At 46.0% G+C, this 16227-nt stretch overlaps 1 protein-coding gene across 2 annotated transcripts; it reads left to right on the forward strand.

Annotated features, from left to right (window-relative positions):
* Positions 1 to 5335: 5335 nt before the first annotated feature.
* On the forward strand, positions 5336 to 8041 carry kcna4 (potassium voltage-gated channel, shaker-related subfamily, member 4; the record flags this gene model as incomplete). 2 transcript variants are annotated; one of them, XM_083652604.1, is made up of 3 exons in its annotated part: positions 5508 to 5567; positions 5959 to 6900; positions 7459 to 8041. In XM_083652604.1, the coding sequence occupies 2 exons, from the start codon at positions 6008 to 6010 to the stop codon at positions 8039 to 8041; spliced, it is 1476 nt and encodes a 491-aa protein (XP_083508730.1). The 2 variants fall into 2 exon arrangements, with proteins under 2 accessions (XP_083508729.1, XP_083508730.1); XM_083652603.1 differs by having other exon boundaries at positions 5336 to 6900.
* Between the last annotated feature and the right edge of the window lie 8186 nt (positions 8042 to 16227).

Raw genomic sequence — 16227 nt, forward strand, 5'->3', positions numbered from 1 at the left:
ATTTATATCTGAATAAGCATGGAATAAAAATATACTGTATAACAGCTGATGCTGGTAACATTCACAGTTATAGTCCGATAAACACTGTAATCGTGTTAACTGATTATTTGAGATGATTTGATACACACACACACACACACACACACACACACATGTGTGTGTGTGTGTGTGTGTGTGTGTGTGTGTGTGTGTATGAGCTTGTTGCTGGATGGCCTAGAAAAGTGGATTGGGTGGGTGTACTGTATGTACAGTATAATATGCAAAAGTACATAACAATACATGTCCTTGGGCGTCCGGGTAGTGTAGCGGTAGATTCCCTACCTACCAAGACGAGGGTCGCAGGTTCGTGCCCCCGTGTTACCCCTGGCTTGGTCGGGGGTCCATACAGGCCCGATTGGCCGTGTTTGCGGGTGGGAAGCCGGATTAGGGGTATGTGTCCTGGTCGCTGCACTAGCGCTTCCTCTGGTCGGTCGGGGTGCCTGTTCGGGGTGGAAGGGAACCGGTGGGAATAGCGTGATCCTCCCGTCTTCTGTCAAGTGAAAAGAAGCAGCTGGCAACTGCGCATGTGTCGGAGGAAGCATGGTGCTAGTCTACAGCTCTCCCCAGATCGGCAGAGGGGGTGGAGCAGCAGGGGGTATTTGGCCAAGTACAATTGGGGAGAGAATTGAAAAAAAAAGAAAAAGACATGTCATTGGTGAATGCCATGTTGCCATGCTGAAATTTGTATAAAAAAAGTGGACAAATTGTATTGCTGTCACTGCATTACGTTTATAAACGAGTAGCTAAGTATGTATTAATATATATTATAACAACATAGTAACAACATAGTAACAAATCATTTCTAAAACATGAGTAAATAATCAGTTAACACTATTGCAACATAATGTAAGTTTGTATATGAATTTAACAGCATGTTTTACAAATGACTATAGGAAATTTTATTCCTTGAGTTGCTTCAGATACTAATGCCTATGATGGACTAATCACATTCTAACAAGTAATAAGTATAGCCTAAGTAATAATAATAAATTCATGTTTAATTCATCATTAACTAACTGCTTGTAAATGGCTTATAGATGAAAGTTATTATAAAGTGATGCCCAGGATGTCACTATTATCAGCACGATCAAATTAAAACATAGGTTAAAGGTGCAATGAGTTCCTATCTTTTCTCTGTTGATACTGTACATCTATAAAACATAGAGCTGAAGAGATAGATATGGGTTTTTTATTATTTAATGTATGCTATGCTCTTGGGCTTCAGTGGTGAGCTTTCTGGTTCATGCTGTGTATTCTAGCAGTCTCCCTGCAAGCCATATAGGCTGGGAAGCAAAGGCAGCAAATAATAGGGTATATAATTACTGCACTTCATTATGGTGGCTGTCCATATGGGTCTAAAAAGGCTCTGCACTACCAGTTTTGCCACTTGCTTGCCACAAATGTAATGTAAAACAATGTCAATCGTTTTTTAAAACTTTCTAATAAAATGCTATTCTCTTAAAAAGAAAAACTGCAATGAGTGAGATTTTTACTGCCCCATAGCACAAAATGAGCAAATCTGCAGGGTTTGATGGGGTTATTGATCAATATGACTCAATGATGACTTGGCCACAACAAACTCTGTGCTTCACCTCCTTGTGTTTTCAAATTCTCAACGAGGGGGAACAGTGGTAGGAGCGAGCGACTGGCATTGCAGCACATTTGTAGCGGTGTTGTGTAGTATCGCAATGTAGATAATATAGTAAAATGTATAGTATATGTAACCTATGTTGTGTGTAGATATGATGGAGTATACTGTGATGATACTCTTTGAGATATGCTTGCGTGATAAATATAACTGAACTGATTTTTATAAAAAGCAAATGATAAAGCAGGGTTATTGTTATGGTATTTTGCATTTTGCGATTACCTCTCCACTAGACATTTCTTATTCGTCTCTATTGTGAAATATGGGATTTATTATTTTTGTCAATTACAGGCCCAAAAAGTACCTGTTGATGTTGTTATTCCTTTATTTAATGCCTCTTGGAAGATAAAAGGTCAAAAGAAAGACAAAAACGGGAATTGTGGCTTTGGTTTGGGTACTAATGAAAAAAGAACTCGATTATATTCCAGTGAGCACTTATAGAATGTAGTGGTACTCGCTTATTATTAAAAAATAACGCATTAATGATTTGTTTACACTATTCCAAATTGCTGATTGCATCCAAACAACATGAATGTCTAATGCGCAACCTGTTGCTCAATGAATCCAAAGTATTGGGATCACTGCAACCCAGAGAAAGTAATAGCCTACTATAGGACCATGATTAATTATGAGGAGAATGAAATGGGGGGGTGGGGGTGGGGGGGTGGGATATTGTTTTTGAATAATTCAACTCAAATCTCATATATTGACAGAGGGTGATGAACCTAATGTGTTATTTTCTGGGGCTGCAAAATACTGAAATTGAAGTATGTATAATTCATCCCTAGTCATTAGCTGACATTGTCATTGTGAGTGCTTACACTGAATGAGTCGGCATGGGGTTTGTTCCTTTCAAAGCTCAAAGGCACTTCGGCAGGAAACATGGCTGCTGCTGCTGCTGCTGCTGCTGCTGCATCGAACCTGCGGTGGGGCGGAATAGGGGTGTCGATTATTACCACGGTGCGTGAATAAGTGTGTGAATATTTTAGACTTTCATTTCATGGAGCAGGGTTTTTGGTTGAAACCTCCAAAAGTGCAAACAATACACTTTTCTCAAAAAAATATGACACAGCAACTGTCGTGCTATCGGAAACAAACTGGAACAAGCGGGGAGTCAAATCTGTCTAGGTTTTTCCCGGTGCAAACTAAAACAAATGTGTCCTTCCTATGGCACTATACGCATGGTGAACGTATGATGATGATGAAGATGGCAGCCAGCCGCTGAGGGATATCAGGGTATAACGCCTGCTTGAGTTGTGGATGGGTAGACCTACAGTAGATGTTTATCACAGATGCAGTGATGGTGGTGTGGGGTGGGAAGGAAATTGAATGGGGCCCAGAGTCAGTTGTGTGCACATCGTGAGACTCTTATGTTAATAGGTCACTTACCACCAAGTGTGTAATTCAGCAATGATCTTTATTACATTTCCCCGGTAACAAATAGATTATAATAACGAATTCAAATAGGCTATCTTTCAATCTCAATGAAAAGATAGTAACCAACCAGAAAATGAGTCATTCATCCCCCAGCCAGTTGTTTTCCTCAGGATTAGTCATCCTTCTCCCAGCTAGATTAAACGGGGGGAAATGGCAGAAAAAACCACTTCCTCTGGGTTTAACTTCACTCTGATTTCATTAGCAAAAGATAACAAGGACATTATGCATTAACGCTGTTTGCTTTCCTTGATTGTTCACTGGAAAGATAACCCAATTATCCTGATTTTTCAGGGAAGCGAGGGACAATTTTGAGGGCGTATAACGGAAAAAGTAATTAAATGAGTCATATGTGCTAAGTTGACTTCTTCTGGGTTGAACTATTCCCCGTGGCATGCTTTGATGCCTACACTGCATACACTGATGACAACAACAACCTTCACAGGGGAGGGAGACAACTGCATTAATTATCCTTATTTGTGAAGGTATAAGTCAGGGCGAAATTTGCCACTTTGGGGGGCACAACTGAAAATAATAGAACCAGCACTACTCCAAAGGCATAACAAGCAAAGTAATGAGTGAATTGTTTTTTGAAATGAGTAACAAGTAAAATGCATTATTTACTGACTATTATTATTTATTTAGGTACCCCAGCAGCAGGGCTGGCTGATGAAGGGCAGAGACAGTGAGAGACTGCAGCACTGTGCGTAATGACCCGCTGTATCCACTGGGGGAGGACCGAGCACCGCCTGCGCTGCGGTACATCATGAACGACTCTTCTCGCCGAGGCGCTCCATCATCACATACACACACACAATGGGAGAAACACAGGGGTGTATAGGGCAGCGGCAGACAGACAGACAGATGTGTGATGCTCACATTTAATGGGGGGCTTTTTCTCCACTGATGTCAAGCCAAACTTTTATCCACCCTCGCGTCTTTGGAGTGTGATGACGGCCGGGCGGTGCTGTTGATGCCAACTCGCTGCATGCTGCATGCACACCTGCTTCTCATTTTTTTGGGGGGGGGGGGGGGGGTGGTGGGGGCAGCATCGCTGTCAGTAGCTACCAGGATCGATGCAGCAGAGAGAGGGCTTAAGTGGCGATAGATCCTGTTGAATTGAGACAAGACAAGGCGTCGAGGCGCAGCCCAAAAAAAAAGTCTCCTCTCAGAGTGCGTCAGAGCACGGATGTATAGTTGATGATATGGTCGCTGGTTGGCTACTACGAGGGAAAACAAGACGGGAATTTGGGCAGAGCGAAGCATTGCACCCTCACCTACCTCCAGAACGCTTTTGTGTAGGGAGCTGAGACGATATCGGCTGCCCACCCCCCTTCCCCTTTTCAGATGTAAGTAAAAAAAAAATGCCAGCATGAAGGGTGTTATCTGAATGAATTCCGTGCGTAATGTCTGCCCTAAACGTATTGTCTTCCATGCAGATCATCTCCGAATGCCTTGATGTTCACTGAATACTACTACTACTACTAATGATAGTAATTATGATGACAATAAATAGCAATAATAATGTTTTTGCTGTGTTCAGATGCGTAGTGGACCATGCCGTCACAAAACAACATAGGCTACAATAGGCATATGAATAGGAATGTGTGTCTAACTGTTGTTTTCTCTTATCATCAGTTGCCGAGAACGTCAGAGGAATAAAAGTAATTCAGCCACACACCGGAGGCTACATAAAAGATCCAGTTTTCATCATCACATAAAATGGCAACCAGGAGTGATCGGGGAGAATCAAAAAACGCATTTGGGTGCAAGCCATGGAGAATAGCCTAACCACCTGATGGGCACAGGGGGACGCTGCATGGGAGAGCTTGTTTTGGTGTGGCTTATTGACTTGGTGATGCTCAACAAATAACGGACTCTGACGCACAGGAGGGTGTGCGTGATATGCCAGCGGCCCTCACCCTTTTGCCTTTTGGTAATGATGTCATAAAATATCGGAGGCCTATATATCCTGCTATCATGCGTAATAGCATGGACTGTACACTCAACATGGACCTACCTGAGGTGTACTACTAGTCATTCTGAAATGTTTTGGCCTCGCATTAGCAGCTGATTGGTCGAACTGGTTGATGTCTCATAGCCTCTCTGTGCGCCTCCAGCCGCAACTTTCTCCTCTGGCCTGCTGCGTCCACATCGCCTCGAGGGGATTACACTGTTTATACTAAGGACCGAATTACTCTCTCATTCATTAAAATGGAGTTTGCTATGGTCGGTGCGGATGGCGGGTGCAACATGTACGGGTATGCCCAAGCGCGCACACGGGAGAGAGAGCGCGAGAGGGACCACCAGGCTGTCCAGACGCGAGCGTCCACAGCGGCGGCCACGGCTGCCGACGGCGGAACCGGTGCTGGGGAGGCGGGAGGAGGAGGAGGAGGAGGAGGAGGAGGAGGAGGAGGAGGAGGAGGAGGAGGAGGAGGAGGTGGTGGTGGTGGTGCGGAGGGCTCCTCCAGCGCTCATCTCCTTAACAACCACCACCAGCAGCAGCAGCATCAGCCTCCTCGCGCCTCCTCCTCATCCAACGCCAACAGTACCGCCTCGCGCCCCTCCTCCTCCTCCTCCTCCTCGTCCTCCTCCTCCTCCTCCTCACAGCACGAGCCAGAGAGAGTTGTGAGAGAACGGAAAAAGCAGCAGCGCGGCGGACGCTGGAGACGGAGCGGCGGCCACCGGCACCACCGGACGACTCTCGGCGGGGCTCACTCCGAGCTGGCGCTGCTCGGCTCCGAGGAGGACGACGTCGTCATGATCGAGGAGGAAGACGAGGAGGCAGAGGGAGAGGAGGAGGGAGAGGGGGGCCAGCAGCACCGGGGCAGCAGCAGCAGCAGGAGGAGCAGCAAGAGGTCCACCAAGAGCTTCCTCCTCTGCAACATGGATGATGAGGAGGACACCGCGTCGCTCACTCACGACAGGCGTCCGCGCTCCGGCTACGACAACGTGTACAACTTCGAGTACGGCTGCTGCGAGAGAGTGGTCATCAACGTGTCCGGGCTGAAGTTTGAGACGCAGCTGAAGACGCTGGCGCAGTTCCCGGACACGCTCCTGGGAGACCCCGACCGGAGGAGCAGATACTTTGACCCGCTGAGGAACGAGTACTTCTTTGACAGGAACCGGCCGAGTTTCGACGCCATCCTGTACTACTATCAGTCGGGGGGCCGCTTGAAAAGACCGGCCAACGTCCCCTTTGACATCTTCTCCGAGGAGGTGAAGTTCTACGAACTCGGCGACGAGGCGATGCTGAAGTTCAGGGAGGACGAGGGCTTCGTTAAAGAGGCGGACAAGCCTCTGCCCGAGGACGAGTTCAAACGCCAAATTTGGCTGCTTTTCGAGTACCCGGAGAGCTCCAGCCCCGCCAGAGGAATAGCAGTGGTGTCCGTGTTGGTGATAGTCATTTCCATCGTCATCTTCTGCCTGGAGACGCTGCCCGAGTTCAGGGACGAGAAGGAGTACCTACAGCCGCGACACAACTCCAGCCAGCCGGACCACGGGTTCACCCCTTTCAACGACCCCTTTTTCATCGTGGAGACGGTTTGCATCATTTGGTTCTCCTTTGAGATTATAGTGCGCTTCTTTGCGAGTCCGAGCAAGCCCGCTTTCTTTAAAAACATTATGAACACAATAGACATCGTGTCCATTTTGCCTTACTTCATAACTCTCGGCACGGACCTGGCGCAGCAGCAGGGCAACGGCCAGCAGGCCATGAGCTTCGCCATCCTCAGAATAATCCGCCTGGTCCGGGTGTTCCGCATCTTCAAACTGTCCAGGTATGCCACTCACGATACGATTTTCTTTTCAACAAAATGAGATTATGACTGAAAAAGATTAATTAATTTATTTCTTAGACAAAAATAACAAAATGCTGTATTTTTTTCATAATATCCTTATCAAATTAAACAATTCCCTTTTATTTCTGAGTTATGGGGAAAACTGCAAAACACTTTTCTTTGTGAAATAAATCTGAGAAAAGCATTTTGATTCATTTTTCATCTCACCGATTTGAATCTTTACACATTTGTATCAATTTTTTTTTACTTCACCCAAAAACAATGCTGATTTTATTTTCCACATGATCTCACACTCATTCATGCACAAATGACAGCTGGTCCACAACTGAACTCAAATCAACTCTCACTAACTGTCAAACTAAATGAATGGCTGAATTACCTGGTTAAATAAAGGTTAAATCAAATAAATAAATAAAAATGGTTTACAGTTTTTGGCTATAATGTGTGTGTGAGATTAATAAATCAGCATTGTTTTTCGGTGAAGTCCTCCTTTAACAGTCTCACCATCATGGTATTGTTCCACCCCTAATTGTCCAGGCACTCCAAAGGCCTGCAGATCCTGGGCCACACCCTGCGGGCCAGCATGCGTGAACTGGCCCTGCTCATCTTCTTCCTGGTCATCGGGGTGATCCTGTTCTCCAGCGCGGTGTACTTCGCCGAGGCGGACGAGCCCAGCTCGCAGTTCACCAGCATCCCCGACGCCTTCTGGTGGGCCGTGGTCACCATGACCACGGTGGGCTACGGGGACATGAAGCCCATCACGGTCGGCGGGAAGATCGTGGGCTCGCTGTGCGCCATCGCGGGCGTGTTGACCATCGCGCTGCCGGTGCCGGTCATCGTGTCCAACTTCAACTACTTCTACCACAGGGAGACGGATAACGAGGACCAGACGCCGGCGGTGGAGAGCATGCCCCCGGGCTGCCCCTATTTCCCGGACTTTCTGAAGAAGTTCAAAGGCTCGCCCTCTGGCTCCTCGCTGGGCGACAAAGCGGAGTATATGGAGATGGACGAGGGGGTGACCGAGTCACTCTGTGGGCTGGACAAGAGCCCGAGTAAAGGCAACGGCACCGATATCAGTAGGAGAGACAGTAACACAAAATCCATTCAGACTGATGTGTGATCACAATATAGATTGGTTTCTATAAAGGAGAAGACGCCCTAAGTAAAAGTTACTGTTAGCCCAACAGCAGGTGGTCACCCTAAAACACGTTTTACGCACGCGTTACGCACAGGCGAGCACAGTGACACGCACACAAACACACGCACGCACGCATGCACGCGCACACACACACACACACACACACACACACACAAACACAAACACACACACACACACACACACACACACACACACACACACAAACACACACACACACACACACACACACAAACACACACACACACACACACACACACACACACACACACAAACACACACGCACACACACAGGTTAAAAAGTTTCATTTCTTAGAAATGAAGATAGCCTATCTAAGAAAACAAACAAACACGAGATTCTCCCAAATCAGCTTGGCACTGACCTTATAGGAACAATTATGAGCGACGTTTGCCTGACGGGTGTGGATCAGTTAAGCCGGTCTGTGCGCCGGGCTTCCAAAATCTGACACGAAATCACAAACACAGAGAAGACAGGCTATAATGCATATACGCACTTTATGAGTTTCATTTGTCAATAACGGAAAGGGTAGTGATGACGACGATCGGTCTTTGCTGTTATGCAATAAAGTCAAAATGTGTTTGCACTAAATGTAGAATTGGCTGGGTTCTGGCACACTCGGACGTGTTATTCCGAGAGGCATGAAACTGTGTAGGCCATCAAATGGTAATAATTTAGTCGTCCTCTCTGACCACTTAGCTGAAGAATGTTTGTTTGCATACCTTCCTCAGAGACAGCAAACTAAAGTCTATTAATAAGAACCCCTTTCAGAAGGTGTCCAAAAAAACTGGGCTCCAGGAAAGGAGTAGGCTAAGACAGATAGAATATTAGATTCTTTTCTTACGCTCTGACACTTACAATATTCGCAACAACAACAACAACAACATATTAATAGGCTACACAGCACTCATCAAGTAAAACCAGGGCTAGCACTATTTCTACACAACATTGCTTTTCCACAGCAGGCCTGGCCAAACCAAGCCGTGTGTGTTGACCAACCGCAAGATAAGCACAGGAGTTACACTGGTTGGACGGAGAAGTGACTTGGCATGCCATGGTTTTGTATGGACAGGCGTAGACCCTGGGCAACCACCCCCCCCCCCCCCCCCAAGTATCATTGAAACCGCCTCAAACTGACAATATCCCTTTACACGGACGCCGCTGGGGAAAGCTATAGCAAAAATGAGTGTTGTGGAAACTCCCCCGGGGGGAGGGTTTGCGAACAACATCCTCTCTCTGGTCTGGACTTCATGCACAAAATACTTTTCTCAAGAGGACTATGTTTATCTCCAGAGCTCACAGAGGATCTTCAGGATGTGAATGTCTTCCAAGGTACGTGCTGCACACTCCGTTTTGCACTGCATCTCATCCAGTCGTTATGAAAGGCAGCTCTCGGCTTTGTGGGAACGAGCCAGTAATTCTCCTGGGAATTTGGAGATATGTCTGAAAAAAATGGCATCAATTATAAATATCACTCATGTGACGTCATACCGGCGTCTGTAGTTATAAATATAACGATACCACATCTGCTGCTTTACTTGCAAAACGTACAAAACTTTTCCCTACTGGAGAATGGTGCATAAATACACGTGCATATTGCATAATAGTGCGTAAAATAGATTTGATGCTTGCCCGAAAAAGGCCCGAAAATGGCGCACATTCCAGGGTGTTGATAGTATGTAAATAGGCCTGTTTCTCCCCCCCCCCCCCCCCCCCCCCCCATTTTCTCCCGAATTGTACTTGGCCAATCCCCCCTGCTGCCCCCCTCTCTGCCCCACGCCCTCTGCCGATCTGGGGAGAGCCGTAGACTAGCACCATGCTTCCTCCGATACATGTGCAGTTGTTGCCAGCCGCTTTTTTTCACCCGACAGCGGGGAGCTTCACCGGCAGGATGTAGCACGTGGGACCATAGTAGGCCTGCTTCTATTATACCATTTCTATGCTACATTCTACATGTGGTACCCAACTCATAAACGCACACGTTCAAGTCACAACATTATTACAAACAGATTGTCTTACAGTAATTATTTATTTTAACTGAGGAAGACAGCTCGTCCTGTCAAGAACTCCTGCCAAAGCCTTTGGAAGGTTAACGACTAAGGATATTGTAGTTCATTAACGGAGTCGGTGTCTCTGAATAGTTGTACTATAGCCAAAGTGTATAATAGTAGCAGCTGTTTGCATAGTGTGGCTCTGACACATGATATTTGTGTGAGTTATTTGTGATATGAAAGTGCTACACATACTGTAGTATGTGTGGAGATTTGTCACTGGATGGTGGAGCAATCTTGACTGTATTCACATCAAAACCCAATGAATCGGATCCTTCATTGGCGTCTGGCGTCTGGACGCAAGGCTATTCTCCAGTGATTCGGTGAGATATTGTTTTAGCCCCAACTGATTGGTTGCTGTCTGTTGTCAATCATTGAACTCTTGACTTTGACCAATCACAGTTTCAAAGCAGGACGACTTCGACGATTCTGCGCCAAAGAACTTAAATTGATAAGAACTGAAGGCTAATAGGTTGTTCCACTGCAACATCATGGCACGAGCGCTGTTGTCAACAAAGCGCAAGAGCTTCGTCTCTTGCTTTCAATCATCTTTGTCTGCTACAACCACCATAAACCTGTTACCTTTAGCCAGGGTGCGAACTACGGGGGAGCTGGGGGGGCTTTGGCTCCCCTTAAAGAAGTAGTAGACCCCCTGAAAGGCTGACTTGTGAAATTTGGGGGGGTCTCTAAATTATTGACTAATATATATTACCCCATGTATTTTCTATTTCTTTTTCTGTACCTTCATAGTGAATAATGCGTAAAATTACGCTATTTTAATCGTATGATTCAGAGTGTGCTCAATCACTGTCAAATTCACTGTAAGCCCCTATACCGACATGCATGTTATTCTTATCATCACCACATCGAAGCATGGCGGCGCAGGTGCAAATCAAACGTCACTCACGCGGGCAGGTCAGATTTAACAGCAAGATGTCAAAAAGAAAACAAGGCAGTTTGACAAACTTTACATTCACGAAGAAATGGAAGCAGCCGTCAGTTGAACAGCAACAAGTCGCTTCTACTTCAAACGCAGATGTGGAAAAAGTGACGACGCGGTGAAGCTGGAATAGCCTACCTCCGAGTCCTCCCGCATATGGAGGACTGTTTGTGAGATGGAATGCGTCAGGAACTTCACAGTGAGTGGGACATGTGCGTTATGGAGTGGATAAAAGTGTTGGGCAGAGATATCATGTTCTTGTGGATGCAGTGTGTATATGGAGAGCAGTGCGCCCGTTTCGCCTTGTGCTCCCTCACCCTCCGTCCCTCCCTCTCTGTGTGCGCAGCGCGCTTTTCTCTCTTGGAGAGAAAAGTGGAACAGACAAGAGCTGTATCCGTGTCTTTGAGCGTGCTGATTTAAAATGAGTTATACCCCTAAATTGGCCTTCAAATTGCCTCAAATTTCCGCCGCCGCCCTTCGGACGGCGGCTGTAGTGCCCTTTTATGAATTTGAGCCCCTCAAAAGTCGGCTCCCCCGAAAGCCACTGTATAGTTCGCACACTGCCTTTAGCTCCAAGCAGCTCAACAAGCGGCCAGTGGATTTCAAAGATGATGAGTTAGTGGAAAGAGTGTGTGACTCAAACTGTTTAACAGGCGGAAGCTTTGGTCACTCACAGTGGGGTTCTGAGCCCGGCCAAGTGCTTACAGCACCAGGTAGTGGGCTTAGCTAACGTAGCTAACAGCTAGCTAGCTATTTAACACGTCTGTGTTGTTGCTGCGCTCTGTAGTAATGCGTCATCGGTAGATTAGCCCCGCCGCCTACATCGACCAGCCAATCAGGCATCTCGGACAGTATCTGTCCGAAATAACTGCCTTGCGTCCAGACCCATATGAAGAGTGCTGCCAACTGCGACTCATACGGGGCTGGATAGCAGGCTAGGCCTAAAATATCATTTTTACAAAACTGTTTTGTTTCTCAATAATTCACTGCTCTGTGTGTTTATATACTCACACTGTAGGAAGGAACGCTTCATACAAGATGATAGCAGCACAACACCTGCACCCACACGCTAACTCTCACACGCAACAGTCTGCCAGTCTGGCACAAAGCCAAGTTTTCTTCATACTTAAAGGAACACTCTGCCCATTTTCAACCAGCTTTGTATCATTAGAACATCAGTAGTATATCAGAAAACTGTAAGCTGTTTTGAAGTCTGTCATTTAATTTGACAGTTATTGAGTGTTAAAGTGTGGACCAGTGACATCACTGGTCCACACTAACTCAAATTAATAACTCATTAACTCAAATCAACTCTCAATAACTGTCAAACTAGATTAATGATGAATAGTTTGACAGTTATTGAGAGTTGATTTGAGTTAATGAGTTATTAATTTGAGTTAGTGTGGACCAGTGATGTCACTGGCCAGTGATGTCACTGGTCCACACTTTAACACTCAATAACTGTCAAATTAAATGACAGACTTCAAAACCGTTTACAGTTTTCTGATATACTACTGATGTTCTAATGATACAAAGCTGGTTGAAAATGGGCGGAGTGTTCCTTTAACAGCAGCATGTAGCCTACAGGATGTGGCTTATGGCATGAGTGTGGTGCTCCAGCAGCGTAGGCTATTCTGAGGCCTAGACGCTGAGCTGACTTTGAACATAGCCCATATCATGATGCCACTCCTCCTGAGCCTTACCCACACACAGACGGCAGTGCTGCTGAACGCTTCTGACTGTTTCATAGCGTCCTATTGTCGCTTTGTAGTGCCGATTTAGACCATATGGTCGGCCCACGTGACAAAGTGAGGGTTATTTTGAGGTGTTTCTCAAAAAGGTATATTTCATGCCTGTCAAAGGACATAGAGGAGAAATGGAACAAAACTATGCATTGATTGTGCATTGGGAGTGGTAGAGATTATATGAAGAACACAGCAGCACAAGTATTATCAGGAGTATTATTGTCTTGGTGATGGGGAAACTCATTGATAGATGTTATTGTTTGCAGTGCTCCGTTGATCTCTATGGAATCATTTTAATACCAACTACAGTCAATTACAGTGATTCAGTGATTCTTCAGACTTACGTTTGAAACTGCCTCCACATTGTTAGCTTCGAGCTTCAACTGTTTGTACTGGGCTTATTTAGCTTGGATTTGATTTCCCTCGGCTCGGCTATACACCAAACGAATGTGCTCTATAGTGAATGATTGTTGGACTGGGTAATGCTGTGATGTCATGTGACCAATGGCCATCCATTTTAACCCATTGATACCTGATGCAGCATTTTCGTGTATATCCCTCATTTGTGTGTGTATCCCTTTAAGACCGCCAACCGCGTCACGGTTGGCGGTCTTAAAGAGATACACACACAAATGCTGCATCAGGTATCAATGGGTTAAACCTTGTTGGCCACTACACACTTACAAATACCGTAACCCTCCCTACACTTAGCCCCATTCACACATCGTCCTGCCCACTCTTCACCCCCCATCCTCCCCCTGCTTGCACTGCCCCCCCCCCCCCCCCCCACCCCTTCACAATTGGTCGAATTGCGTATTGGACACTGGACTTTCTCGGGTCCGCAGCAGCGCACACGGCAAGTTTGAAGTCGATTGGACGAACGTCAAACGGTTCTCGAGATACGTGAAAGCCATGTTCTGATTGGTGGAATTGCACGGAATTCCACAGTGCGCTTTTTTGGGTCCCGAGCAGCACACCTACCAAGTTTGAAGTTGATCGGACAAACAGTTCTCAAGGTAAACCATTCTTTTGTGTTGCCAGTAGGTGGCGCTACGACACTGCACGCTGTCGGGTTCCCAGCAGCCCACCCGCCAAGTTTGAAGTCGATCGGACGAACGGTTCTCGAGATAAACCACTTTTTGCGTTGCCAGTAGGTGGCGCTATGACTATGCGCATGTCCGAAATTCGGCGCCGCACTCTGTCGGGTTCCCCAAGTTTGAAGTCGATCGTACAAACCGCTCTCGAGATAAACCGCTTTTTATGTTGCCAGTAGATGGCGCTATGACTAGGCGCGTGTCCGAAATTTGACCAAATTCGGCACCGTCAGCTAAGCGCACTCCCCAACTTTGAAGTCGACCCGACGAATGGCTCTCGAGATGTGCGAAGGACAGACATACATACATGCAGACAGACAGAGACAGACGGTTCTGCCTCTATTAGACAGATGAAACTAATGCAAACAATCATCCTACACTTGGTGGCTATTTCGATCACAATGTGAAAGCTCTCTGCAGGGTTTGGAAGTCCAGCAAATTGCCAAATTCATCATACTCTGAGACTGCCATTGTGCTCCTCTCATTCCCATTACATCCTGCGGGAGCCATCAATACATCAGAGCGCACAGTACAGTCCTCTTGATGATGCTAGCCCCGCCCCTGCCTATATATGGCTGGCATTTTCATCAGTAGTCTCGATGTCACATCCGCCCTTTCCCCCCACTTATCTGTAATCGTTCTACAAGGACATCATGGCCTAAAAAAAAACACTGACACGCCTCGTCGATCCACTTGATTAACACATGTACAAGACAAATATTTGTGTAACCGAGTGACTGTGTGTGAGTCCCCAGTGCGTGGGTTGGTTAAAATCACTCGCCCCAGTAAAGGCCCGTTAACCAGCCAAGGTAGATTAGCTATCTCGGACTAGTGGTTAGCGCGCGTGCGCACTTTGGAAGCGGGAGGGTCGGTGGATCGAATCCCGCTCCGCCCCTGGGCAAGAGCCCTTAACACGGGTTGCTGCCAGTGCTGTCAACACAACGCAGGCTACATTGTGGATGAAACTTCTTCGAATCTGCCATCTTCTTTAACATTCCAGCTACAGTAAAAAGGGTACAAATCTAAAAGTAGCGTTCCTGTTCTGTCCTCTCTGTCTCTCGGCTTGGTTTGTCCATTTAAGCTGTGATTTTTCCCACGACTATTACCTAGCATAGAATGAAATATCAGGTTTGTTTTTTATGACTGTAATATTTTGCTGTCTAGACAGGCACTTCTTTTTAAAAGGATGTTGCAAATTACTGCGTTATTATGACAGGACAGGTGCAGACTGAGACATCCTGTTGTACGTCTTTGACACAATGTCACAACTGATCACTTAGCTCTCTGCTGAAGCCTGGAATCTGCTTGTCTGTGTGTCTGTGTGTGTGTGTATTTTGTCAGTGTGTCAGTGTGTCCTTCACACATCTCGAGACGCGTTCCTCTGATCGACTTCACACTTGGTGCGTGTCTTTGTGGGGACCCAAGGACGTGCGGTGTCAGACTTGATGCAATATGCGACACGGTCAGTCTCACTACTAAAGTGGCTGGCGGCGCACAATTGCTCAAGTTCGCATGATCAGAACGGTGCGCGAAGTGTGGCCGCTAGAAATGAGCACGCAAAACTGAAAATGTTCAAAAAGTACTGAGAGACTCGCTGAAATCATTTTCCAAAGTTTTATATTGAAAACTCAGACCCAAAAAGGATTGATACACTCACTGAAATCATTTCCCCAAGGCTGCACGTTTGCATCTGGGAGACTGTTGCCAACTCTGGTTGATGATGGACAGTATTTACCATGTTTTTCAAAGCACTGTAATCATGGTACCACGGTAATCACGGTACCACGGTGTTAATGATAATGATAATTTGAAACGGTACGGTTATCGTAAGGAATTTTATCACGGTTATCATTAAAAACCGGTTATCGTTACATCCCTAGTCTGCGTATTTGGTTGCATTACATTTGTTATGGTTTCTAAATCATTCAATCTTAAAAATTAGCTAATTTACATTTGGATATAGAATGTTTCGAGCTATTGTACTGTTACACTGAGTTGAAGGTTGAATTGATTCTAAAGGAGAGATTCTAAAAGAGTAATATCTGCAGTATCTGTTGTGCATTTTATGTATAGCATGTGTGATTGCGGTGAAAGTATCTCCAATCAGATGTTTTTTTTAACTAGGCTGATGATAGTCTTGCAGTAGCCAGCCAGATAATAAATACATCTATGTCTGAAACACAACTCTTGAAAAGTGGCTAACGCCCGCCCCCCCAAGACAAAAAAGAGGCGCGACAGACATGTATGTATGAATTGACCAACCACGGACGGCATGCTGGACTTCCGTAACAGCCCAGCCAA

Source organism: Poromitra crassiceps (assembly GCF_964638095.1).
Source record: "Poromitra crassiceps genome assembly, chromosome: 16".
Lineage (NCBI taxonomy): Eukaryota > Metazoa > Chordata > Actinopteri > Beryciformes > Melamphaidae > Poromitra > Poromitra crassiceps.